At 46.4% G+C, this 26,988-nt stretch overlaps 2 protein-coding genes across 8 annotated transcripts in view; one reads left to right on the top strand and one right to left on the bottom strand.

The window, feature by feature from the left end:
* Window positions 1–26,988, top strand: part of PAQR3 (progestin and adipoQ receptor family member 3) — a 38,099-nt gene that overhangs the window by 5,068 nt on the left and 6,043 nt on the right. For 5 of the 7 annotated variants that reach the window (XR_006731254.1, XR_006731253.1, XR_006731255.1 and 2 more), the window contains 4 exons: window positions 1,171–1,326; window positions 4,204–4,401; window positions 8,015–8,105; window positions 10,477–10,625. Coding sequence is in view for 4 of the 7 variants with exons in the window: in XM_045536899.1 (XP_045392855.1) it covers window positions 1,171–1,326; window positions 4,204–4,401; window positions 8,015–8,105; window positions 10,477–10,619 (588 nt within the window). In the remaining 3 variants the exon portion in view is untranslated. Of the gene's footprint in view, window positions 1–1,170; window positions 1,327–4,203; window positions 4,402–8,014; window positions 8,106–10,476; window positions 12,799–26,988 lie in introns of those variants that run through there. The other 2 variants (XM_045536900.1, XM_045536902.1) reach the window with 2 other exon arrangements.
* BMP2K (BMP2 inducible kinase) overlaps window positions 19,340–26,988 on the bottom strand; it is a 96,851-nt gene continuing 89,202 nt past the window's right edge. The window contains exons 16-17 of the mRNA XM_045536631.1: window positions 24,525–24,871; window positions 19,340–24,401 (exon numbers count right to left, since the gene is read on the bottom strand). Of these exons, the coding sequence (XP_045392587.1) occupies window positions 23,526–24,401; window positions 24,525–24,871 (1,223 nt within the window). The 3' untranslated portion in view covers window positions 19,340–23,525. The remainder of the gene's footprint in view (window positions 24,402–24,524; window positions 24,872–26,988) is intronic.

The following is a 26,988-nucleotide window of genomic DNA, read 5'->3' as shown; positions in this document are numbered from 1 at the left end:
TTTGAGTGTAGAGGTTTCGTCTTTGCGTCCCCTGCACCATGTGACGCAGCAGGTGCCTGGTGTCCACAGGGAGTTCTGCAGTGGAGACCTCATCAGTCGTCAGAGCGGCTGATCCACTCAGGTCACCTTTGCTGTCACCTTGGCAACCACAGAGTCAGCACGTCATGACCTCAGCAACAGTAAAGCTCTGTTTACCTTAGAACTTTAAAGTGCATACGCCGAGTCTCAGACAGACGTTAAAATTCTTAAATTAAGTGAAAAATTGTGGAACAAAATATATAGTATGATTCCATTGGATTAATAAAAATATATAGATCAGGCATAGTGACTCATGCCTATAATCCTAGCAATTGGGGAGGCTGAGGTGGGAGGATCACTCGAGGCCAAAAGTTCGAGACCAGCCTGGGCAACATAGCAAGACCCCATCTCTACAAATAATTTAAAAATCAGGTGTGGCATGTGCATGTAGTTTCAGCTACTTGGGAGGCTGAGGCGGGAGGATCACTTGAGCTCAGGAGTTCGAGGTTACAGTGCGCTATCATTGCACTGTGGCACTCCAGCCTAAGCAACAGAGTGAGACTTTGTCTCTTTAAAAAAAAAAAAAAAAAAGCATGTATTTATCATGTATGTGTAGACTTCTATATCTCAGGTGTTTGACATGCATCGAAAATATCTGGAAAGACACAAAACAAATGTTATCAATGGCTGCTTCTGGGAAATAGATTGAGTGGGAGGGGCTTATATGTTCTACATCATACAATTGTATGTTGATTTTTTTAAGGACATGTATTACTTCCATACTAAATACTTTTTAACAGTAAACTCATTCATGCATCAAAGTAAGCCTCAGATACTCTTAAAACATATGCATTGTATAATTTTCCCATTACTGTGCTATTCATTTGTATTAAAATGATTTTCATATGAATAAAATAGCTGTCGTTTTAAAGTTCCTTTTTTATGACTGTTATTCCCGTTTTACCCGGTAGAGAGCTGAGGCTTAGAGGAGCGGCGGGGCTTGCCTTGCTGTGGGCACAGAGCCGGCTAGAACCCAGCCCAGGGGCGGCTGACTCGCAGTCCTTTCACAGAGCCGCGTCTCTGAACGTCAGCCGCGAGCTACTTCCGTTTTGTTCCGTGTCACTTTGTAAGATGTGTTTTTATCCTCCGCAGGTCTGCATGCTTTGCTCTGTGGGCTATCACCTCTTTTCCTGCCATCGGTCAGAAAAAACCTGCCGCAGGTGGATGGCGTTAGACTACGCAGGAATTTCTATCGGAATACTGGGCTGCTATGTCTCCGGAGTATTTTATGCATTTTATTGTAATAACGTAAGTAGCTTAAAATGTTTTACGTTCTATCTCTCATATAAGTCTTGGGTTTATCTTGCCATGGTTCCTTTGAATTTCTGAATAAGTGTATAATTAACTTACAGAATAAACAGATGAGTCTGTGTAGACGTAATATATTGTTCAGAAGGTTCCTGTGACCTCAAACAGCTGCTACCAGCTCCATGATTATTTTATTAATTTTCCATCAGAAAAACTATACCTAAATTCATTTTCTGAAACTTAACATAGACATTACTGTTTCCACTAAATCCATATGGCTACAAGCTTCCTCAGATGGGCACGTGCCATATCTTTTTGTGTTTATAGAATTGAAGTTGAAGTTAGTGCTCGATAAAATCACGCAGTTGGCTACTGTTTTCTTTTTCTTCTTGCCCTTTCCTCCTTTATCAGTGAGGAAACGTGAGGGAAGGTGTATCTGTGAACGTGTTGACCCCTGTTCTTGTATGTTTTCCTGTGCTCAGTCTCACATGTGGGGTCGGCCTGGTGACAGGCAAGAGGAGTGAGAGTGTGTCTGACAAAGGTGTGTCTTTTCTGAGTTCTGGATCAACTCTGCCTTCTGTCCCTGAGGTCAGAAAAGTCAGTTTTTGCCTTGTGCAAAGCAACAGTTTCAACACTGATCAGAGAGTATGTAGCACCTGACCTGAAAATGCTGGCCTGCTCAGCCTTGTAGGCTGTGACCTCCTGCCCCCTCCCCGTGCCCGGCCAAGGAGACAAACTGCACCTTCCCGCGAGCTCGGTGTGCCTCGGGTTCATTCAGAAAGTGCCTGTCCACCTGAGCCCTCCTCTCTTCCTGCTTCCTTACTGTGCTCTTTGCTCTTTCCTTCTGTCTGTGTAGTCGTCTCTCTTGGGCCAAGACTGAGCCTGTCCCTCAGGAGCAGGGAGTGGCCTGTCAACGCCAGTCAGTTCCCGTCTGTTCGCAGAGTGCCGTTCTGCCCAGCCCTCGCCCGGGGCAAAGCTCCAGGCCGCAGTCCCAGCCCTCGCTGACGGGGACTGGCCTGTTGGGGGTTCTCGCACAAGCTCTTGTTCTCTGCACGGTAACAGAGAAAACGTAAAACTAGCAAAGAGAAAAATCCTAAATTTGGTTTGAATGGGTAAAAGCAGTATTAATTGTGAGCCGTTTGCCTTTTAAACCTCTAGCCACTTTGGAGTGTAAACATATAATTAAATATATATGCAGTTAACCTTGTGAATGGATTTGAGTAAACTCTGTTCCTGTCTGCTGAGCTTTCATAATCGTTTTACATGAAACTGTTGACATGTTTTAAACAGTTAGAGGGAACAGACTGATCAAGAGCTTGGGAGTGCAGTCATGTAATATTGGAATTGTTTCACTTGTCCTGTATGTTTCTGAAAGTTTTCTGTTTCCATCTTCCTAAACTTTAAAGTGGGACACGTTTTGTAAATCTCTTACCAGAAAAACTGGAGTCCAGAGAGATGAAGAAGGAAAGGGAACTCCAGTCCCTGATCATGTAAAGGGAAATGGCTTTTCTTTCCCCTGGTTCCTAGTCCTTTGCAGACACTCAGGTGCCTAGAGCTGTGAGGACGTGTCACCTTGTAGGGAACACAGCCACTTTCACAGTGAGGTCGAAAGCTGTGGACCCCCGACCCCGCAGAAGCACATTTGGGCACAAACCTGAACAGGCACTGACGTGCGATTTCAAGCAGGCAGTAGCCCTGCAGCCCAGGTGAAGAGCTTTCTTGTCTTTTTCTTTTTTTCTTTTCTCTTTTTTCTTTTTTTTTTTTTTTTTTTTTTTTTGAGACAGCGTCTCACTCTGTCTACTGGGCTAGAGTGCCGTGGCGTCAGCCTCGCTCACAGCAGCCTCAGACTCCTGGGCTCAAGCGATCCTCCTGCCTCAGCCTCCCGAGTAGCTGGGACTACAGGCATGCGCCACTGTGCCCGGCTAATTTTTTCTATATATATTTTTAGTTGGTCAAATAATTTCTTTCTATTTTTTTTTTTTTTTTTTTTTAGTAGAGACGGGGTCTCACTCTTGCTCAGGCTGGTCTCGAACTCCTGACCTCGAGCAATCCTCCTGCCTCAGCCTCCCAGAGAGCTAGGATCACAGGGGTGAGCCACCGCGCCCGGCCCCCTGTTATCTCTGGAGTAAACTACACCGATGCCTTTCTAGCTGGTTCCCATCCCTCTTGCTTTTCTACACTGATGTCAGCTATGTTTGTAATGAGTCCATTTGAAAAACAACCATGTCATCCTGTTCTTAAAGAACTGCTGTCCCTCCCGTGCCACATGGCACAGCTCAAACGTTCAGCCTGACAGTACTCCTGTGTCTCTCTCCTCTCAAACTTCCCTGCTGCATTTGCTGGGTTTTTTATTTCTGTTTTCCCTTAGAGCCCCCTCTTCCCACAAAACCTTGCATGTTCCTCAGAGCTAGCCTAGGTGCCATCTCCTCTGCGAGGCACTTCTTAGCCACCCCAGGTAGAATTGCTTGTTCTGTGTTTCTGTGACGTTGCATTTGTAACTGTCGCAGTGACAGTAGTTAGATTGTCACCATGTGTGCACGTGTTGGCCCCCCACAGTCTCACGGCCTCCCGCCGTGGCAGGGACCGCGGCACAGTCCTCGGTTTCTGCAGGACCGAGGCTGGGGCTGGCGTGTCACCGGCACTCGGAAAATGCTCCCGTGCGGGTGCGTGTGGCCTTCCATCAGCTCACTCTGGAACGCGGTGCGTCTTTCCGGGGAACCTGACAGGCGTGTGGGACACAGGGTTTTGAGGAAGGGGACGGTCCTGTTTGGAGACGGAAGGGCCAGGCAGACGGAGTTGGGGGCGTGTGGTGTAGACGCCAGGATGGCCCTTCCGTCCCCAGCTGGCCCGGCAGTGACGCGGTCCCGTCTGTTGCAGTACTGGCGCCAGGTGTACCTGCTCACGGTGCTGGCCATGGTCCTGGCCGTGTTCTTCGCGCAGATCCACCCCAGCTACCTCACGCAGCAGTGGCACAGGCTCCGCTCCGCCATCTTCTGCTCCGTGTCGGGCTACGGCATCGTCCCCACGCTGCACTGGGTCTGGCTCAACGGAGGGGTCGGCGCCCCCATCGTGCAGGTGGGCGGGACGCGGGGGACACAGCCTCGCTCCCCATCCTCTTCTGCTGGTTTCGCTTTTCTGGGCAAAGCGGTGGAGCTGGTCCAGGCAGGTGGCCTTGGGCACTTTAGAGCCTGTTTGTCACTTCCCGCAGGTGCTGGAACCCCACAGCCGTCTGTGTACCACCTCGCAGGGGGAGGGCGAGGGCGAGTCTGCCGGCCGGCTCGTGTTTGAAATGTGTGTCTGGCGGGTGCATCCGGCCTCTCCCTGCCGGCCGCAGCGTGTGAACGCCCGAGTCCTGTCTGCCGAGACTCGCGGTCCCGGCTTCATGTGCTGGGCCAGTGACCCCCCACCCGGGCTCGGGCACAGATGCAGGGACAGCTGATACTCCCAGGGGTGCAGGGGGTGGGGAAGGAGTTGATCCCTGTGGGGTGGAAGGATGGAGGCAGGGCCTGGAGTCGAAGCCAGGGTTTGAGACTAGTGATAAAAATTTGGGAATCGTCGCTGTATCGGTATTGCAGCCAAGGAAGCGTATTCGACCCTCCAAGGGAGATGTCCTGAGAAATGAAGGAAGAGCCGTTGGTCAGCCAGCCATCATGGGGAACGACAGCGGGTGCGTTAGGAAGAACCTCAGCGAGAACTCAGGGCCTGTGGGAAGAGGGCTGGAAATGAGACTGACGTTCGTAGGGACCCTGACAGAAGTGCTCGTGCGCACTGCAGAGTACACTGGAGGATTCTTAGCATGATGAGCCAAGAAATGTGGCAGAAACCATAGGTACTAGTTACACCGGGACCTTTGTCTGGAATGCGGGACTTTGAAGGCAGCTTTGTTTCAAAAGAATCGGATTTTGTGATTCTTTTATGAGATCTTTATTCAGAAGGATCAGAAGAGGCCACGCCTGCGCGGAGTTGGCTGTGGCACCGGGGAGCCCGTCTGGGGACGCGGGGAAGGAGGGGTCCGTGGTTAAATGAACAGCACGGTCTGGCCCTTGGCCAGTTTGAGGACAAGGGAGGTGTCTACTCCATAAATTAGGAAACTGGGAGAAATAAAGAAAATAGAATGGGGAACCCCCAGGCCAGATTTAATTCTAAGCCTAAATGAATAACTGTCTGTTGAAAGAAGTGATCAAGCGTTTTGGGTGTGCTGAGCGTCCCCTGTGAGCTTAGAGTGACAGTGGAAAGAACAGGGTCCATTAAGTCAGTGGACTGTAGAAAAATTCAGGGAAAAAATGGCAAATAATCCCATGTGCAGACGTCTTAGAACAGAACTGTGGCTTAGAAAGCTCGTACTTCTGAGAGGTGGAATTCTAACAGAAAACTAGGGGTTCTGAGAGGTGGGGTTCTAACAGAAAACTAGGGGTTCTGAGAGGTGGAATTCTAACAGAAAACTAGGGGTTCTGAGAGGTGGGGTTCTAACAGAAAACTAGGGGTTCTGAGAGGTGGGGTTCTAACAGAAAACTAGGGGTTCTGAGAGGTGGGATTCTAACAGAAAACTAGGGGTTCTGAGAGGTGGGGTTCTAACAGAAAACTAGGGGTTCTGAGAGGTGGGGTTCTAACAGAAAACTAGGGGTTCTGAGAGGTGGGGTTCTAACAGAAAACTAGGGGTTCTGAGAGGTGGGGTTCTAACAGAAAACTAGGGGTTCTGAGAGGTGGGGTTCTAACAGAAAACTAGGGGTTCTGAGAGGTGGGGTTCTAACAGAAAACTAGGGGTTCTGAGAGGTGGGGTTCTAACAGAAAACTAGGGGTTCTGAGAGGTGGGGTTCTAACAGAAAACTAGGGGTTCTGAGAGGTGGGGTTCTAACAGAAAACTAGGGGTTCTGAGAGGTGGGGTTCTAACAGAAAACTAGGGGTTCTGAGAGGTGGGGTTCTAACAGAAAACTAGGGGTTCTGAGAGGTGGGGTTCTAACAGAAAACTAGGGGTTCTGAGAGGTGGAATTCTAACAGAAAACTAGGGGTTCTGAGAGGTGGGGTTCTAACAGAAAACTAGGGGTTCTGAGAGGTGGGGTTCTAACAGAAAACTAGGGGTTCTGAGAGGTGGGGTTCTAACAGAAAACTAGGGGTTCTGAGAGGTGGGGTTCTAACAGAAAACTAGGGGTTCTGAGAGGTGGGGTTCTAACAGAAAACTAGGGGTTCTGAGAGGTGGGGTTCTAACAGAAAACTAGGGGTTCTGAGAGGTGGAATTCTAACAGAAAACTAGGGGTTCTGAGAGGTGGAATTCTAACAGAAAACTAGGGGTTCTGAGAGGTGGAATTCTAACAGAAAACTAGGGGTTCTGAGAGGTGGGGTTCTAACAGAAAACTAGGGGTTCTGAGAGGTGGAATTCTAACAGAAAACTAGGGGTTCTGAGAGGTGGAATTCTAACAGAAAACTAGGGGTTCTGAGAGGTGGGGTTCTAACAGAAAACTAGGGGTTCTGAGAGGTGGAATTCTAACAGAAAACTAGGGGTTCTGAGAGGTGGGGTTCTAACAGAAAACTAGGGGTTCTGAGAGGTGGGGTTCTAACAGAAAACTAGGGGTTCTGAGAGGTGGGGTTCTAACAGAAAACTAGGGGTTCTGAGAGGTGGGGTTCTAACAGAAAACTAGGGGTTCTGAGAGGTGGGGTTCTAACAGAAAACTAGGGGTTCTGAGAGGTGGAATTCTAACAGAAAACTAGGGGTTCTGAGAGGTAGGGTTCTAACAGAAAACTAGGGGTTCTGAGAGGTGGAATTCTAACAGAAAACTAGGGGTTCTGAGAGGTGGAATTCTAACAGAAAACTAGGGGTTCTGAGAGGTGGAATTCTAACAGAAAACTAGGGGTTCTGAGAGGTGGGGTTCTAACAGAAAACTAGGGGTTCTGAGAGGTGGAATTCTAACAGAAAACTAGGGGTTCTGAGAGGTGGGGTTCTAACAGAAAACTAGGGGTTCTGAGAGGTGGGGTTCTAACAGAAAACTAGGGGTTCTGAGAGGTGGAATTCTAACAGAAAACTAGGGGTTCTGAGAGGTGGGGTTCTAACAGAAGACTGGGAGTTCTCAGACGGGGTTTGGCCGTGGACAGAGAACGAGCGGTTCTCCGAGGTGGGATTCTAACGTGATCACAGATCATTCCAGTGGGGAAGCGAAGGGGAATTTTCAGAGAAACTCTGATACGCTCTGATTTTAAAAAGATGGAAAGAGGCACTTAACCAGAGATGGAAACTTCTGGAAAGGTTAATCCTGGGAGGTGGGATGATGTGTTCTAAAGTGTGTGAGAAATCCGAGGTTGATTAATCTGAAGAATATGGGACTTAAAGAGGACCATGGGAATTCTCCTATATTTGAGGAGGAAAGAGAAATAATGTGTCTTTATTTAAATGGGTTCTTGGTGAATTAGGTTCACGTTAAATAACCAGAACTGGGAACATGTGAAGATGATTTGCGGGCTGACAGTTCAGGGCCGGGAGAACCTCTCCAGTGAGACAGGGCGTGACAGGCGTCGTGTCCAGGGGACCCTTATCTGGGATGTCAGAGCAGGTCTCTGTCTGATAGTTCCTAGTCGCTTAGGTCTTTTCCAGCCACGGGTTCCCGGTGTTCAGTCTAAATTCCACTGTTAGCTTGGTAATAAATTGGGGACTTGGCAACAGTGCGGAGATCTCTGAAAACCCTGTGTTGCTGTCCAGGACTTCGCGCCCCGTGTGGTTGTGATGTACGCGATCGCCCTGCTCGCCTTCCTGTTCTACATTTCCAAGGTCCCGGAGCGGTATTTCCCAGGTGGGTGTCTGTCCGTTTCTGTGGCTTTGCAGCGTCCTGCTGAACACGTGCTCGGGGGGACAGAGCTGGTGCTGGGCCCTGAGAGTCTGCTGACTCCAGCCACTGGTTTTTAAAGTGCAGCGCTGATTATCCACTAGCATTTGCTTCTTTATGAACCAGCTGGTGGTTAAACAGTAATTCATATAAGCAGAGGTACGTAAAGCGAGAAGGGAAGAGAGAGACGAAGGATAGTGAGCGATGGTGAGGAAGCCGGGCGCAGGGCCGGTTCACAGCCTGCATCGCAGGCTTCTGTAAAGTAGAGAAAGGCCACCCAGTGCTGGGCGAAAATGGTAAAAATTAAGAGTCTGCATGTTTCCAAGATACACACAAGCCCGTCAGAGATAGATTTCTCTGTTCTTCAGTCCAGAGAAAAACATCTCTGATGGAAAAGTGACTACGATGACACTGGGTGCTGTGAGTGACGTTCTCCAGGCTGTGCATTTGCCTGAACTGGAGTTTCAGCTCTGGGGTCTGACTGCTCGGGCTCAGATCCCACCTCCCGGCTGCACGAGCTGAAAGTTAGCCCGGCTCTCGGCTCCAGTTTCCCGTCTGAAACGGGAAGACGATACGTTTCCCCCGGGGTTGCTGAGAGGATTGATGAGGAAATGCACCTAGAACACCTGGCCCAGTTCGCAGCAAGCAGTGAGCGGTGGCAGGGGTAACGCTGACGGTGTCCTGCCCCGTCTCCTACGTGGGACAGGATGGTGCAGCCCCAGGTCACGCTTTGCTGTTCAGATCGTGATGAGTCAAGAATACTGTTTGGAGCACACAAAACAGTGATTGTTTTTTGTAAGTTTGGAGGGCCGGAAGTCAGGGAGCAGTTTAAATCCAAATTGGAAACTTGTCCCCCTTTTTGTGGGTTAAGATCACTTCCGCAGGGCATCAGCGATGGGATTGTACCTTCACCCCACGCTGGGGAGGAGCAAAGGTGAGAAACCTGCCCGCGACTGAGCACCCCACTTGCCCCTGCGCCTGGTGTCTCACGCTGAGCTCTGAGACTGGGAATGGAAGGAGAACTGAGTGTAAGTAGGATTTGGGGACGTGTCTAGGACGTGCCCCTGAGTTGAAGACCACCCATCTTTAGGCAGATGCAGAATTTTCCTCAGAAAACAATTCTGGTAAAATTTATTTTTACATCACTTTATTAGTAATTCTTTGAAAGATTCTGTTTTTGCTTTGAACCATGACAATTCTCTGCACCAGCAGCCCCCAGCCTTCTTGGCACCAGGGACTGGTCTCACAGAAGACAGTATTGCGGGAGGGAAGCAGCTCAGGCAGTGCCAGGGACGTGGCTCCGTGCGCTGCCCCCAGCCCCTTTCCTGAGTCTCGGGGGGAGGCGATGTTTTCATTGCTGGGGTGGGGGGGGGACGCTCTGAGGCCCAGGGGTTGGGGACCGCAGCTCTGTGCTGCGTGACTGCGGCCATGGTGGTCTTAGGCCTTAAAATACTCAGATCAGGAGTCACCAGTCTAATCTAGGACAGTCGAATGTTGCATAACTTAACAGGATGTGTGAGAGGTCGGCTCCCACGGTGCCCACAGGCAAAGTGCGGCGTCCGTCTGTGGCACGAGGTGGTCAGTTTTCTCTGGGATTCTGTAACAGTGAGCCTGTGGCGTCACTGAGCCGTCCGGGGTCCCTGGCACAGGAAGACTTGGCCGAGACCCCACAGCCAGGCACTGTCCTGACAGGCAGTCCTGGTGGGAAGAGAGAGAGAGAGCAGGTTAAAGAATATTCACGTAACCGTAGAAGTACGGTAAGTTATTTACATTTAAATTGTTATAGCTCTGCATTTTGTTATTTACTGAGAAACATCAAGAAGCTTTCCCCATGTTAATTATTTAGTCTTCTTGGAATTTAATTTCTCTTTGTGGTTAAATGTTAAATTCTCTGAAGTAGTATATGAACTAATCAACTCATTAATTCATTACTAATTGTATTTTTGCAGATTATTCCATTAGTCAGAGACAAAAGATTCAGGTCTGTGCTTTGTCCTTGTGCACCTGCTGGAAATACAGGAAGTGCTTCTAGCAGGTTCCTGTCTACACAGCAGGGCACCTGCTTCTCCCAGATTCCTCACTCTCACACGAGTGGAGACAGAAGGTCAAATTCCTGAAGTTAACTAAGTTGGATTTTGAAAACACACCTGGAATAGAATTTCTAAAGTTCCCCTGTGTACTTAATGACTAAAACCTTAAAATTAGACCGCAGTGTGAGCTGGTCTCCAGGGACCGTCAGACACTGATATTTCTCTGCTGCTCAGCAAACTTCCAGAAACATCTTTCTTCTGGTATGAACGCATTACGGTTAATGTTTTCCTTCTCCTTCCCCTCCCAGGACAGCTCAACTACCTCGGGTCCAGCCACCAGATCTGGCACGTCCTGGCCGTGGTCATGCTGTACTGGTGGCACCAGTCCACGGTGTACGTCATGCGGTACCGGCACAGCACGCCCTGCCCCGACTCCGCCTCCCACCTGTGACCGCAGGTATGGCCGGAGCGTCCGGTTGCTAAGCAATACTCGATGGGGACATGTGCACCCCGCCAAGTCTGAGGTTCCCACCAGTTTTTGGGTAATACTTTATAAAAAATGGAAGAATTGTATTTGGGGATCTAGACTATTAACTGCTCTACAGACCCTTAAAACTACTAATTTGCTGCTTGTACAGACAGAATTAGTTGGTGACCAGGAAACATCTGAACAGCAGTGACAGGGAACGTAGTGTAGAAACGTCACACCAGCGTGATTTCCTTAGGAAGGAAGGGCTCGGCTCCACCGGCCCGTGGAGTCATCTGTGTGTGATTAATGGGAGATGTTTTCAGTGAATTATCGAGTTTAAGTGCCTAATCCAGGCAGTTGTTGTTGCAGCCTATGCTTAATACAAGCTAGGATGGTGATTTTGAATAATCACTGGCCTTTAAATACATGGTTTGTAAGAAACTGGCACTTGAGATATTTTCTTTAGCTGTAGGTTCTCTTTTCCCTAGGCACATGGGATATTTTAGTTTGCCAGAACAAAAACTTTCAACTTCTTTAAGTTGAGAGAGGTGCCGACAAGAGGAAGAGCACTTGCATCGCCATTTCTATCAGATAAGAGTCACTTTAGAGACTACACGGATAGTCGACAGATGCTGTGGTCTAATAACCAAGAGCCACCTAAACATGCTAACTTCAGATACTATTTCCTTCCATGTAATCACTGAGTCTTGCGCATGGACTGCAGAACGTTTTTGATCCCAAAATTGCAGCAGAGCTTTTGCCTCTCGGATTTGCAGTCCTGAGTCTCCCCAGGACGGGGGCTCCCAGCTCTGGGGGTGCTACTGTGAAGGCCGCGGTGGACCCCAAAAAGAGCCTTAAGCCTTAGAACAAAGTCCCGCAGATGCCCAGTGTGGTGACGTGGTTGCTCACCTGTGCGTGTGTCAGCATCGCATCTAGACACACTCGCCTGGTGTCGGGACCGCAGCCTGAGGCCTGCTCTTCACAGACACAGGCACAGGATGGAGCTCGCCGCCGACGTGCAGCGTGGCTCTCCTCCTCTGTGGGCTTTTCACACACACATCCCTGAAGGCAGACAGTTATACAAACTTACATTGTTTAATGGAATGTAAAATATTACCCAAATTTCTTAAAGAGTTGACATGAGCTGTTTTAAATACTGGTGTATTTTCAGAACAGAATTACTGAGTATCAGAAAAATGTTGACTGAAGATGAAGCTTATTCCCAGAATGCCTTTTGTACATATATTAGGAAAGTTAAATGTGCCTCAGTTTATACAACTGTCAGATGTTGTTTTTCTTTCCAGTGTAGTGTTTTGGGAACATACATTCCCCATGCTAGTGTGCGTGGAGAATTTCCCCCTGTAAGCATGGTGAGGGCCCACTGTGTCCCGCCCCGTGACGGTGGAATGCCACTTTCAGATGGCTACAGTTGATCCATATGCTAAGGGACAAAAGACTGGGGAAAGAATAGGATATATTTCTCCTGAAACATCACTTATTGGCTTACATGATATTATAGCTTTTAAATAGATAATTTGTCATTTTGGCCAAACAGAATAACACTGAGTAGTTGTACTTAAGTTTTGTAACCGTTTCTTTGAATTTAAAAGACATTCAGATCTCACTATAGGGAGAACTGTTCCATGTAACATTTCAACTGTTTTTGAAAATGTTAAATATGAGAAAGCTTCTCTCTTTTCTTTACTATGATGCATTTGCTATAAAGTAGGGAATGAACCAATGTGGACTGCTGTCAACTATAAACACTTCTGTATGTCAGCATTTAATGACCACCTACTGTGTGCACAACACTACTGGTAAAATTTTTAAGACGTTAACATTAAAACATACTTTAAAATTGCCTATAAATCTGAGCCTTGTATATTTAAGTTATTTTTGTTTTTATAGATTAAAATGAAAGTGTACTCTCCAGTTACAGTACTGAAAAAAACTGGTTTTAATTTTACCAATGTGTAAACTATAAAAGCTCTTTATGGCTGTTTTAAATTGTCTAGTGATTTATAGGGCTGTAGTTAACTCATCTATATAAAGCCATTTTCAAATAGCAAGACAGTGCTTGTCTTTTTTTGTTACGCTGAGTGCAATCAGTACGCTGCATGGCGGAACATGTATTACGTAAATAAACTGGGTTTACTAAGTATCTTAAGTGCTGCCTGTCCTTTGTAACACATAACAGCTTTAAAATCGTATTTTGGAGTCAGGAATGAAGACTCAGGGAATACCTGTCACAGCTCAGGGCCTCTTCCTGGACGGGACGTCTGACGTGACCATGGTGACTGATGGTGACGGGCACAAGCCACACAGCTCTCCCCTGGGCAGGCACCTGAGCTGAGCGGGTCGCGTCCGCCCGAATCAGCATTCCCGGAAGTTTCACCCCTGCGAGAGTGAACAATCAGCTCAGCCGTTAGGGGACAGACAGAGTGTCTTACACATGCTTAGCACAGTCACTGTGTTTATAGTGACATACTGAGTACCAGGGTCCTCTGAAAGTTGTGTGCCGTATTTCTCAAGTAGTGAGATAAATCCAAATCTGACACTAACTCTAAGAAAACATTTTTGGAAGACAGAGGTAAATAGTAATAGGGGGTCTCTCATGAAAAGTGGCCCTCCATCCTGAGAGGGCTGAAATGAACAGGACAAGGTTCTGGTGGTTCTAGTCCTGCCCTATAAATCTGTTATCAAAATGCTATCTATTAGTAACATGCACGTAATGTCACTTTTGCCAACCATCTGAATTATCTTTTATGCAGCAACTAATAAAACTTCAAAACCTCATGCCTTCAATATGAGAATATTAACTACGTGATATATATGATGTTTGAGCTGGGCTTCCTTTAAAAAAGGATTTGTTATTCAAAATAAGTAGCTCATCCAGATGGGAAGGACTCAGGGAAAGAACTCTGGAAGTACAAGAATCAACTAGAAAGCACACCCTAAAGGGGAACACCAGCTCTCCAGCAATGGACATTAACCAAATTCAGGACACAAATGACAGAAGAATTTCGAACATGGATTGTAAGGAAACTCAGTGAGATGCAAGAAAAAAATGTGTAACACAAAGAAACCACAAAAAAAAAAAAAAATCCAGGATTTGGAAGAAAAATTCACCAAAGAAATTGAAATATTACAGAAAAATCAAACCAAACTCCTGGAAATGAAGAATTTATTCAAGGAGCTACAAAACACAGCGGAAAGCCTCAAGAACAGGGTAGATCCAACAGAAGAATCTCAGGGATTGAAGACAACACCTTTGAATTAAATAAGTCAGTCACAGAGGTAGAGCAGAGAAATCAGAGAAAAGAGCGAAGCCTACAAGAAATGTGGGATTATGTGAAGAAGCCTAACGTGAGAGTTATGGGCATCCCTGAGAGTGAAGAAGAAAATACACAAGGGTTGGATAAGCTATTTGAGGCTATAACAGGAAAATTTCCCAGGCCTTGCTAAAAATCTAGATATCCAAAATAACCACCAGAGAGCCCCCCCCCCCCCAGCTGTAAGGCAAAAGCAGCAGGTAACATGCAAAGGAAAGCCCATCCGAAGAACGCCAGACCTCTCAAACAGAATAATGCCCAGCCTAGAATCTTGCACCCTGCAAAACTCAGTTTTGTATATGAAGGAGAAATAAAGACATTCTCAGATAAGCAAAGACTAAGGGAATTCACCAAGACCAGACCAGCCCTCCAGGAAGTACTGAAAACAGTGTTATACACGGATCAGCGCAATAAACATGAATGTAAAATCACCCAAAAGCTAAAGGTCAAAGGCCGGAAACCACAATGGCTCAAGAGAGAAAACAAAGCAACAAAGCTCAACTCGACAGGATGAACAGAAATCTGCCCACTTATCAACTCTCTCGCGAAATGGGAATGGCTTGAACCACCCACTAAGGAGAGAGAGGCTGGCTGAATGGATAAATCCACACAAGCCAAGTATCTGCTGTCTTCAGGAACCACACCTAACCTGCAGGGATCCATTCAGACTGAAGGTGAAGGGGTGCAAAACAATATTTCGAGCAAATGGAAGCCAAAAGAAGGCTGGCGTGGTGGTGGTTTTGATTTCAGATAATTTAGTCATTAAATCAACAAAAGTAATGAAAGACAAAGAGGGTCACTATATAATGGTGAAGGGTACAGTTCAACAAGACGACGTAACAATTCCAAATATGTGTGCACCCAACTCAGGTGCACCCAGATTCATGAAAGCAAATCCTACTTGATGTAAACAAAATGATAAACAGCAACACCATAATACCTGGAGAATTCAATACCCCTATGGCAGCACAGGACAGATCCTACAAACAGAAAATAAAGGAACAATGGACTTAAACAGAACTCTAGAACAAATGGGCCTGACTGACATTTACAGAACATTCTACCCCAAAACCACAGAATATACATTTTTCTCATCAGCTCATGGGACAGTCTCTAGGGTTGACCATATCTTAGGCCACAAAGTGTGTCTCAAAAATTTTAAAAAATAGAAATTATACTGTGCATCTTCTCAGTCCACAGTGGAATACAATTAGAAATCAACTCCAACAGAAACTCTCGTTTCTACACAAAGTCGTGGAAACTACACCTTCTGCTGAACGATTATTTCATTAACGAGGAAATGAAGATGGCAATCAAAAGATTCTTTGAACTAAATGACAAAGGAGACACAAGTTATCAAAATCTGTGCCAAAACTCCTACATCCAAAAGACAGATCACAAATAAACAATCTAATGAATCGACTCAAAGAACTGGAAAAGGATGAACAGCCCGACCCCAAACCCAGCAGAAGAAGTGAAATTAATAAGATCAAACCTGAACTAAATGAAATTGACAATAAAAAACTATATGGAAGACTAATAAAGCAAAAAGTTGGTTCTTTGAAAAAATAAACAAAATTGACATGCCTTTGGCTAGACTAATGAAAAGCAGAACAGAAAGAACTCTAATAGGCTCCACCAGGAATGAAAAAGGAAAATTACAACTGATGCCACAGAGATACAAGGTGTCATCTATGAATACTGTGACCACCTCTATGCACATAAACTGGAAAATGTGGAGGAAATGGACAAATTCTTACAAACACACAGCTTCCCTAGGCTCAACCAAGAAGAAATAAAATTCCTGAACACACCAGTATCAAGTACTGAAATTGAAACAGCAATAAAAAACCTTCCTAAAAAGAAAAGGACCAGGTGATTTCACACCCGAATTTTACCAGACCTACAAAAAGAACTGGGGCCCATCCTGCAGAAATTATTCCACAAAATCAAGAAGGAAGGAATCCTCCTCCCCAACACATTTTACCCTGATACCAAAACCAGGAAAGGATGCAACAAGAAAAGAAAACTACAGACCAATATCCCTTATGAATATAGATGCAGAAATTCTCAATGAAATCCTAGCAAACCAAATCCAGGTGCTTATCAAAAAAATAATCCACCCCAGCCAAATGGGCTTCATCCCAGAGATGCAGGGATGGTTCCACATACGCAAATCTATAAATGTAATTCACCACATAAAGAGAAGCAAAAACAAAGACCATATGATCTTCTCAATAGATGAAAAAAAGCATTTGAAAAAATTCAACGCCCTTTTATGATAAGAACACTTAACAAAATAGGCATAGACGGGGCCTATCTAAAAATGATACAAGCCATATATGACAAACCCCCTGCCAACGTCATACTGAATGGGGAAAAAACTGAAAGCTTTCCCACTTCGAACTGGAACCAGACAACGTTGCCCACTGTCCCCACTGCTATTCAACGTAGTGCTGGAAGTTCTAGCACAGCAATCATACAAGAGAAGGAAAACAAAGGCATCCAAATGGGGGCAGAAAAGGTCAAACTACAGCTCTTTGTTGATGATATGATTTTATACCTAGAAAGCCCCAAAGATTCTGCCATGAGACTACTGGAATTGATAAATTCAGCAAACCTCCAGATACAAACTCAATATACAGAAATCAATAGCATTCCTGTACGCCAACAACAGTCAAACTGAGAACCAAATCAAAGACTTATTACCCTTCACAATAGCAACAAAGAAAATAAAATACCTAGGAACATATTTAACCAAGGAGGTAAAAGGCCTCTACAGGGAGAACTATGAAACACTGAGGAAGGAAATAGCAGAGGACGTAAACAGGTGGAAAACCATACCATGCTTGTGGGTCGGCAGAATCAACATTGTTAAAATGTCTATACTACCCAAAGTGATCTACAGATACAACGCAATCCCTATTAAATTACCAACATCATTTTTCACAGATATAGAAATAATTTTATGCTTCGTATGGAACCAGAGAAGACCCCCATATAGCAAAAACCGTCTTAACCAAAAAGAACAAACTGGGAGACATCAATTTACCAGACTTCAAACTATACTATAAGGCTACAGTAACTAAAACAGCACACTACTGGCACAAGAACAGGGACACAGACCAATGAAACAGAACTGAGAACCCAGATATAAAAGCATCCTCATACAGCCATCTAATCTTTGACAAAGCAGACAAAAACATACACTAAGGAAAAGAATCCTTATTCAATAAATGGTGCTGAGAAAACTGGATAGCCACATGTAGAAGACTGAAACAGCATCCACACCTCTCACAAAAATGAACTCATCGTGGATAACAAGACTTAAACCTAAAGTGTGAAACCATAAGAATTATAGAAGAAAATGTTGGAAAAACTCTTACAGACATTGGCCTAGGCAAAGAATTTATGAAGACCCCAAAGGCAATCACAGCAACAACAAAAATAAATAAATGGGACCTGATCAAATTAAAAAGCTTCTGCACAGCCAAGGAAACTATCACGAGAGCAAACAGACAGCCTATAGAATGGGAAAAAATATTTGCATGCTACACATCTGATAAAGGGCTATAACTAGAATCTATATAGAACTCGGGAAAATCAGCAAGGAAAAAAATCAAACAACCCTATCAAAAAGTGGGCAAAGGACATGAACAGAAACTTTTCAAAAGGAGATAGACTAATGGCCAACAAACATGAAAAAATGCTCAGTATCTCTAATCATCAGGGAAATGCAAATCAAAACCACAATGACATATCACTTATCTCCAGTGATAATGGCCTTTATCAGTAAGTCCCCAAACAATAAATGTTGGTGTGGATGCAGAGAGACAGGAACACTCATACACTGCTGGTGGGACTGCAAACTAGTGCAACCCCTGTGGAAAGCAATATGGAGATACCTTAAAGAGATACAAGTAGACCTACCATTTGATCCAGCAATCCCATTACTGGGCATCTACCCAAAAGAACAAAAGACATTCTATAAAAAAGACATCTGCACTCGAATGTTTATAGCAGCACAATTCACAATTGCAAAGATGTGGAAACAGCCCAAGTGCCCATCAATACATGAGTGGATTAATAAAATGTGGTATATGTATACCATGGAGTACTACTCAGCTATAAGAATCAATGGTGATTTAGCACCTCTTGTATTTTCCTGGATAGAGCTGGAGCCCATTCTACCAAGTGAGGTATCCCAAGAATGGAAAAATAAGCACCACATGTACTCACCCTCAAATGGGTTTCACTGATCATCACCTAAAGGTACATACAACAACAACATTCACTGGGTGTTGGGCAGACGAGACGGGAGGGGGGATGGGTTATACATACATAATGACTGTGTTGTGCACCGTCTGGGGGATGGACGTGCTTGAAGCTCTGACTCGGGCGGGGCACGGGCAATATACGTAACCTAAACATTTGTACCCCTGTAATATGCTGAAATTTAAAAAAAAAAAAGTAGCTCAAATTACAACATATATTTGTCTCTAAAGGTAACTATCACTGAATTTGAACAGTGATACATTGCAAACTGTTTTAATGTAACTTTTCAATCATTTGTGATATTTTGCTGCTTTATACCATTCATTAAAAAAGACACAAAGCCCTTATGTTTCCACATAACTTTAGATAAATGTTAACTATTTCAAAAGTTCATAACAAGTAAGGAATCCTTCCCCAGGCCACCAATCTAAAGACTCCAGTTTGTGAAATAAAACATAATAAAACATGCAGTTGAACTGGCAGAAAATAAAAATAGTATAATTAAATTTTTTAAAAAAAGAAAAAGCATTTTTTCTATATGAAATAAAAAAGAAAAAAAAAACCGTAATAAAACAATATTGTGACCTTGTGCCAAGCTTAGTCAATCCAACAAACAGGCTTTCTCTTTAATGTGTCAAAGCCTCTTTTCTGATATAATCAAGGATTAAAGTGTTATTTAACCAAATAAATAACCAATATTTTCTTTAACCAAAGATGTTAAAAATCTTTAAAGAGTTTAAAAAGTTACACATAATACAAAAACTGTAAAACAAGTTATTCAAAAGGTACTTCAAAATCTAAGTTTTTGCCTTACCTTAAGTATCAGCAATGGTAGTGACTGAAAAAAATGTGCTATTAAAGTGTCCCTATTGCAAAAATTCCAGGTCAAATGGGTTTTCTTACCTAAATCCTAAACTGAGTTTCTTAAGAGCAGGAATCTAATCTTACTCATTCTTCTATTCCACTGGTAGGTACATAGTAGGGGCTTAACGTCTGTGGTATGAATGAAAGAGCTGAATACAAGTTTCCATCCAAAACTTTTAATAGGTAATGGTAAGTAATGAAAAATTCAAAAGTCACTGATTATAAAGAATATGCAATCCATTTGGGATTTATTGCATTTAAAGAAAGCAGATTATAACAGTAAGATATGATAAATACAGTAGGAAAATAACTTTAAATTTCAAACAAAGTGAATCAGGGACAGAATTCAGTCAAAAAGAATAAGCAATGTAAAGGCAACAAAATAATAAAATCTGTTAGTGCTCACTCAGATACGGGGGGGCAAAAGCAACTGATTCTGTTTCATAACAGTTTCCCAGCTATATTTGAAGACTGAAGTTTTACTTAAACAAGTTTGTTTTATAACAATTAGAAACATAATAAAGATGTAAATTCGGTTTATTTAAAGGTTAAAGTTATTTGCTTAGTGGTACAATAAAAGGCCTCAGAAAATTCAAGTTTAACAATAAATGGAAGTGTAATCAAAGAAAGTGCACTTAAAGCTGTTTGCCAGCAATTAAAAAGTAGCTTCTATCTGGCTTCTGTTAGATGACTTCAATCACAAAAAGACCACAGTAATCAAAACAACTCTTTCAAAGGGAGCACTACCACTTTAAAGTAAAAATAACCCTAAGGGATGACCCCTTGCATTTTCATCTGCCTCACTCTGTTAGTGGCTTTTGTAAACTCTCACTAGGAGTGAATGTTCTTTTAGACACGATTGTGGCTGCAATTCCATTTTTTAAAAATTTCACATTCCCTCCGCAATAGAGAGAGACGGTGTGTACATGCACATGTGTACATAGATTTTTATCTTAATATATAAAACACCACTGAGTATAAAAGTTTTCAAATAGACTATTCATTTATGTTATTCTCACAGTAGATAAGTCGTCCCATTCTCACAGTAGACTATCAGCTCAATCATGGGACCTAAATGGTAATAGATCTGCTAAAAAGAAAAAATAAAAATAAAATGCTCACTGCACAGTCTAAATATTCATTAAAACAAATGTACCCAAACTCTTCAGAACTAGTGATATTCAAGATACTTGTACCTCCTAACGGTGCTCACGTGAAGCACCAAAACCTCAAACCAACCGGGCGGGAAACGGCTCCGTCTATGGACAGGAGCTCTGGAACTTTCCACCAGCGGGAGGGAGAGAGCAGGCCGTGGCTGTCAGACCAGACCAGGGGGCACAGGGTGGTGTCCCTCTGCAAATCCAGATAAGGTCGTCACTGTGCCCAGATTACGCACACACACAGCAGCTGGGGTGCGGGGGGAGAGAATCACACTTCTGAATAAACATCCTCTCAGTTACTCCGCACCCATCCTAACACCTCTCCTCGCCCACCTGGTAAACACACCGAGCAAGTTTTGTGTCTTAGCAGAAACATTCTTCAGTGCCACAAAAAGCTGATCTTTTTAAGACTAACATTTGACTGAAGTGATAATATTGAAATAATTAAGCAAATGGTCCATTTTTTAAAATTATTTAAAATCAGCATTATTAAAGCTGTTAAGAAACAATTTTGGCCTCAGATTTTTCCTAGCTTCAAAAACACTTGACTTCCCTTAGACGTTCAAGTGTAACAGGCTTAGAGTCGTGACGACTTCCCAAAGCAGCGCACGGGACACCCAACTAATAGTAATAGTTTTTTCAACTTTCCTTCCTTCAACTAAAACCGGACCATCCCTTGATAGAGCCAAAACCCTACCGCGCTGTGTGCCATGTCGTGTCGGGCGCTCACGGGCAGCTTTAGTCTCGTGGTGCTCGTGAGAGAGACCTTGGCCTCAGCCATGTGGAGTAGCCAACACCTCGACCGGGATGGCGGGGGCAATGAGGAAAACAGGAGGTGTCAATCTGTACCCCTTGGGGAAACACCCAGTCTCCCCCTTTCTACCCCCCTGGACCCCAACTGTGTCCGAGCTGCAATCTAGGAAGAGGGAAGTTTCCGGGCTGTGCTATGATAAACATACGAACATAAGTAAATATTGTAAGTTGTCAGAGTTGTTTCCGCAGAATTTTGCTAACATTGTAAGCCAAAGGGTCTACACATCAGTGTCTGAATCATTTAAAATTATTCAGTGTCTTGAAAAACAAGTAAAACTCTAGGCATTTCATGTTTACATCCAAAGGAGACTATATTAATTCATCCATTACCTCTTCTAAATGATGAAACTCATGAGGTCTAGCAGAGACCAAGGACTAAAAAGTCAAAGAAACCTTATGTACACATCTACCAACAGACTTTCTTTAAAAAAAAAAAAAAAAAATTATGTTTGATACAAACCTACTGTAGTTCATGAATTTACTATGTGTAATCAACTCTTCACTTTTAAAAGAAAGTATCACTTGAACCTATTTTGTAACGTTTTAAAGAACATCTACTTGAACATTTGCATTAGCAGTTATTAATCAACCTGAGAATATGAAAAAAAATGGTGCAAACATAGTATTTGCCTTTGGCACAAGGACAAGTAACTGGAGCAGCTCGCCTCTAAAAGCACAACTCTAAGTAGCAATGCGCTGCTTGGCCTGCGTCTGCTACATTGTAACTCACACACTGCGTCCCTATCCAATTTGTATCTGATTTACCATGCGAAAGGAGAAAAAAAGAATATGTGGTTTAGTTACATACACTTTGCTTATTTCCAAGTTCAGAACTGTGAAAACAGGCAAATAGCTTATCCGCCGGGGGGCGCTATAATTAAGAGATTCTAGTAAGATGACTCATAAAATACACTTTGATTGGGTTGGAAGAGTTCATTTAAAACATAGCAATCGAGGAGAGTACCAGTTGATAAGAATTTCTGCCCCTTTTGGTAAATTGCTTTCACAGTTCTAGAAACTTCCAAATGTTAATCTGATAGGGAAGGACAGTTAATTTTAACCTAAAATAGATACAGACGCAGGAAACACGGATGCTGTATTCACATTAATTCAGAGATGTGATGTCTACCATTAAACACAGTTTCTATAAAATCTCAAGTTTGTAATTAGGATTTACGGTGGGGGGGGGGGAGGCAATTTTGGTAGCCGGGTTCTTCTCAGTAAAGACATGGTCCCAGTGGCAGGGTCCCGGTGCTGGTCCCTCACCACACTCCCCTCCCGCCACGGTGGGAGCCGGTGGGGGGGGGGTACCGGTGGCCGGACGCAGGGACCCCGCCCGCAAGGCTCGCCGGCTTTCACTGTCCCCTGCGCTGTGTCAACACTGCTCCACCCTCAAACCTAGTAAAAGAAGTAAAAACTGTTGCTTATGACTTGACGAGTATTTGGTGAAGGCGGTGATTTAATAAAGTACATTATTAAATGCAACATGATTTTACATTGTAAACGTCTTTAAAATTCAGGGTTTCAGCTACATGCTTTTTTCCTGAAATAAGATTTCTACATAACCCTCGTCCTCACTCCCAGTTTTTCTAATAATCTGCTTTATTAGGGACATGATGCTAAAAATTGGGGGCAAGAAGCCATTCAGAAACAGAGTATAAAGTGTTTCTAAAATACTCAGTTTTTTCTCGCTATATCGTTTTTTCTTTTACATTTTTCAAATGTCAGATATTTTTCTCTATGTTTTTGTTCTAGGCTTCTGTGCAGAGATTGCATTTTTTAAAATTTATGTCTTAATTGACAAAAATTGCATATATTTATCATGTACAGCATGTTGTTTTGACATGTATATACTGTGAAATGGCTAAATGGAGCTAATTAATATAGATGCATTATTTCGTACACTTATTAGATATTCCGTATTAATGGCACTTGTTTTTAAAAATGAAAACAGTTTTAGGCACAATAGTCAGTTACGTCTGGCTCTGCTTTAGAGAAAGGTGTACAGAATGTCTGTACGCTGCAGGAAATAATTTCCTAATTCTTTAAGAGAATTAGATTTTTTACTATGTGGAAATTAGAAGAGACTTTAAAAAACTTCACAAGCACAGCCTGAGCGTGTGCAAACCCTCGTTTTAGAAGCTGGATCTGGGCCGAGCCTGGGCTGCAGACACACACACGACATTCCGCCACCGAAAGTGACGACAGCGTCGCGGTCCCCGGGGCGCCGGTGGCGGAACCGCGGTCGGTCGCTCCTGCTTGGAAAAGGCATCGAGTCACTACCCTGTGGATGCTTCCTTTTTCTATTTGGTTTATTTAAAAATCGCCTATTCTGATTGACTCCAGGAACGCGACAGAAAGAGCTACACAAATAAATCCTCTCGAATCCATCAAACCACCCGCACCTTCGGACCCTTCCGGACACAGGAGTCACCGGGGCGCGGCTACGGCTTGGCCGGGAACGGGGCGGCCCCGAACGGGTCGGGCTCGGCCGCGCGGGGCGGGTGCGGGCGCGGGCGCGGGCCGACCCCCCGCACCACGAGCTCCGTGAAGGGCACAGCCCCGAAGTCGTCCGTTTTCAGCGCGTCCGCGCCGCGCAGCGACCCCTGCAGGGACCCGAGGAGCGACCCGTGCAGCGACCCCTGCAGCGACCGCCCGGCCAGGCCGAGCTCGACGTCGCCGCGGCCCGGGGGCGCCGGGGGCCGGAAGGGCTTCGCGCCGAAGGGGTCCAGCGGGCCGTCCTCGGGCGGCGGCGCGCTCGCTCGGTCCCTCCCGTCGGCCGGCGCCACGCCCATGTTCTCCTTCGAGTCCGAGCCGGCGAAGAACTCGCCGCTGCCCTGCGAGTCCCGGCGGCCCGGCCTGCGCGGCCTGCGCGCCCGCTCGGGGGTGCGGTGCGGCGGCCTCGGGGCCTTCCTGGCGCCCGCGGGCGCCGCGTGCAGCCGCCTCCCGCCGCCCTTGGCCGCGTCCAGCCGCGCGCTGCGCCGGCGCGGGGGCGGCTTCTGCGGGCCGCGGGGCCGCGCTCTCTGCGGGCCGCTCCCGGCCGCGTCCCCGAAGGGCGCGAGGCCGAACAGGTCCTCCCGGCCGGCGGCCCCGCTCGCGCCCGCGGGCAGCGGCTGGAACGGGGCGCAGCCGAAGGCGTCGGCGCCGCGGGGCCGCGCGGGGGCCGCGCCCGCCTTCCGGCCGAAGGGCGCCCGCGAGAACACGTCCGCCTCCTCCTGCGCCGGCCGCGCGGGCCACCCGCGTCCCGCCAGCGCCGCCCCGGGCAGGGGCCCCGCGCCCCGCGCCGCCGAGAAGGGGACGGCGCCGAACGCGTCCACCTCCTGCCCGGGCCCCTCCCCGCGGCCGCCGCGCCGCGCCCTCGCCCGCCCATCGTCCGAGTCGGAGCTGCGCTTCTCCTCCTCCTCCTCCTCCTCCTCCTCCTCCTCCTCCTCCTCCTCCTCCTCCTCCTCCTCCTCCTCCTCCTCCTCCTCGGAGTCCATCAGCAGCGGCCTGTGGCCCAGGTTCTCCGGCTCCGTGTCGTCGTCGTTAAAATCGCCCTGTTCTCCCTGAAGAACGTCCTCGTCCTCCTGCTCTTCCTCCTCACTGCTCTTAGGAGAAGGCGGATCCGACTCAAAGTCGCTTTCGGACTCATCGTTGCGCTTCTGCACACGACCCGGCGCCGACGAACTCTCCGAGGTTTTCCCTCCAGGCTGATGTGCGGGCTCCGGGCTGCACCTTCCGTTCCGGATCGGGCCTGCAGCGCCCAGTTCTTGATTCGAGGATGCGCGTTCAGCTTGCTTTTCGGGAGAGCCTGCAAGGTGCAAAGGAAAATTATTACAGCATCCTGATGCATTTCAGAAGCCACTCGCACCAAATGTTACTATATATTAACACACGGCGGTACAGATGCCGCCCACGAATCCCCTTGGAGGAACAGGGTGTTGTCAATTCTTTGTCGTTGGCCTTAGAGGATGCACTTGTCCCCAACTACATGGTTCCGTCTAGTTAACCATCAATGCGGACAGACTGGCTCATCTGCGGACCCGCACACCGCCTGCCCGTCACAGACCGTCCCTGACGGCCAGATTTTGTTCACAGTCCCCAGAACACGAAGCTGCATGTAGCGAACACGCAAATCCGCCTCCCAGCGCCACAGTGAGGCCACCCCGCCAAGGCTCGCTGCTCACATCCCACTCACAGACCTCCTCCTACCCACAGAGATCAGCAGCCGTGGACGGCTTGTTTGCTTAGTTACGTGTTTCACTATTTTTTCTAATCAGCATTCCACTCCGCTTTTTGTAGACCAGTATCTTTGGAGCTGGGTCGGCGTGAGTGACCCCCACAGCCTGCTCAAAGCTGAAGCCCAGGCACTGCGCTAACGCTGTCCAAGGGCAGCTGCCTTCCCTAGATGACACGTCGTCGTCCACCTGTAACACCTCTACCACTGGGGTTACGTTACACGCATGCTCCCTTTAAGAACAAATCTAACCCATCAACATGCTAACCATATGGTATGTAACAAAATTACACCAAACAAATATGACGCTTCACAATCTGTGTGGTACATGATAAAGACAGTGTGGTAGTTCACAGGAAAATCGGCGCCCTCTCGATACACTGCAACACTTAATGGACTTCCCAGAGACACAGGCTCAGCCCTTTCCCTTTGACTAAGATCAAATGTTTTCAAAACATTCAGCGAGGCTGAGGTTGCAAGCACAGTATAGTCGTGAATATGCTAATGAGCTTGTGACAGAAAACCCGTCACTTCCCGTCATTAGCACGGCGGTCTCTGGCACATGACACCTGAGTATGTCCTTCTCTTGCGAAGTCGGCACTGTGTCTTCCCGCCTCTGGGATCGTGGAGACTTTTCTTTCACTAATACCCCCACACCCACGCACCTTCCCGGGTTCTGTGCTCTGCGAGCCTCCCTGGGTCTCGACTCCTCACGTGTGACGCCAGGTACACCCGTAGCTTTTGGCTGATGCTAGTATCTTTAACCTGCACTCAGATCTCTAATATTTACCATGAATACTTACTTGTCCACTGAGAATATGTACCCTACCGTTACCTCAAACTCGATAACTTAAAAAAAAAAAAAAAAAAGACTTTTCCTCTTAAAATGTGCTCCCGCCAGCTGCCTCTAGGTCAGTGAGCAGCCGCTCCCCCTGCTCGGGCCCTCGGGCTGGCAGAAACCTGGAGCTCGTCTCCCCCCTCCCACGAGGCGGTACTGTTTCAAACCTCTAGCATCCGTTCTCTCCTCTCCCTCTCACCCGGCACCTCCTCAGCTCCAGGCCTCGAGCCCCACGGCCCTCACACTGCTCCTTCTGAAACACTGACCGTGAGGTGGCCTGTTTAAAGTCTTCCCGTGGCTCTGACGTCCCAGCCTTAGCGTGTCACAGAGTGCTCTTCTCCACCAGGGCTCCACTGGGCCCATCTCGAGCCTCCCCGTGTCTCCCCCGGCTGTTCGTTGTGTGGCCACACGCGAGCTCCCCCCACTCAGACTCGGGAATGAACAGATTTGGATAAACCTTTTTGAGCTATCTTGCTATCCAGCCTCTTAACGTTCGCTATCAGACACTCAGGAACCTGACAGAATTCAGTAGCAAGGGCTGCTCTGCTGTCTTCACATCTCTCCCCCTGCAACACCGTGACTCAGTGCCAGGGCCCTGCCACCCCTGCTGCCCCCACTGGACGGCCGTGGGCATTATCGTCACAGCCCTTCGGAGCCACCCCTGGAAAGACACCCACTCTGTGCCGGTGCTCTGATGCGGCCAGTGCGAGCCTCGGGGTACCCGGCTCCACCGTGCTGCAACCATCTACTTGTCCATCACTGTCTTTACTACTTGTCATTCCCTCTTAGCATCATTCATCTCTGTGCCCTGGCACTGCGCTGAACCAGTATGTGCCGAATGAAACAGGAAGGG

The sequence above is a fragment of the Lemur catta genome, chromosome 24, assembly GCF_020740605.2.
Source record: "Lemur catta isolate mLemCat1 chromosome 24, mLemCat1.pri, whole genome shotgun sequence".
In the NCBI taxonomy this organism is placed as follows: Eukaryota; Metazoa; Chordata; class Mammalia; order Primates; family Lemuridae; genus Lemur; species Lemur catta.
Note: the sequence above shows the minus strand (reverse complement) of the source record. Positions and strands in the feature narration are given on the sequence as shown.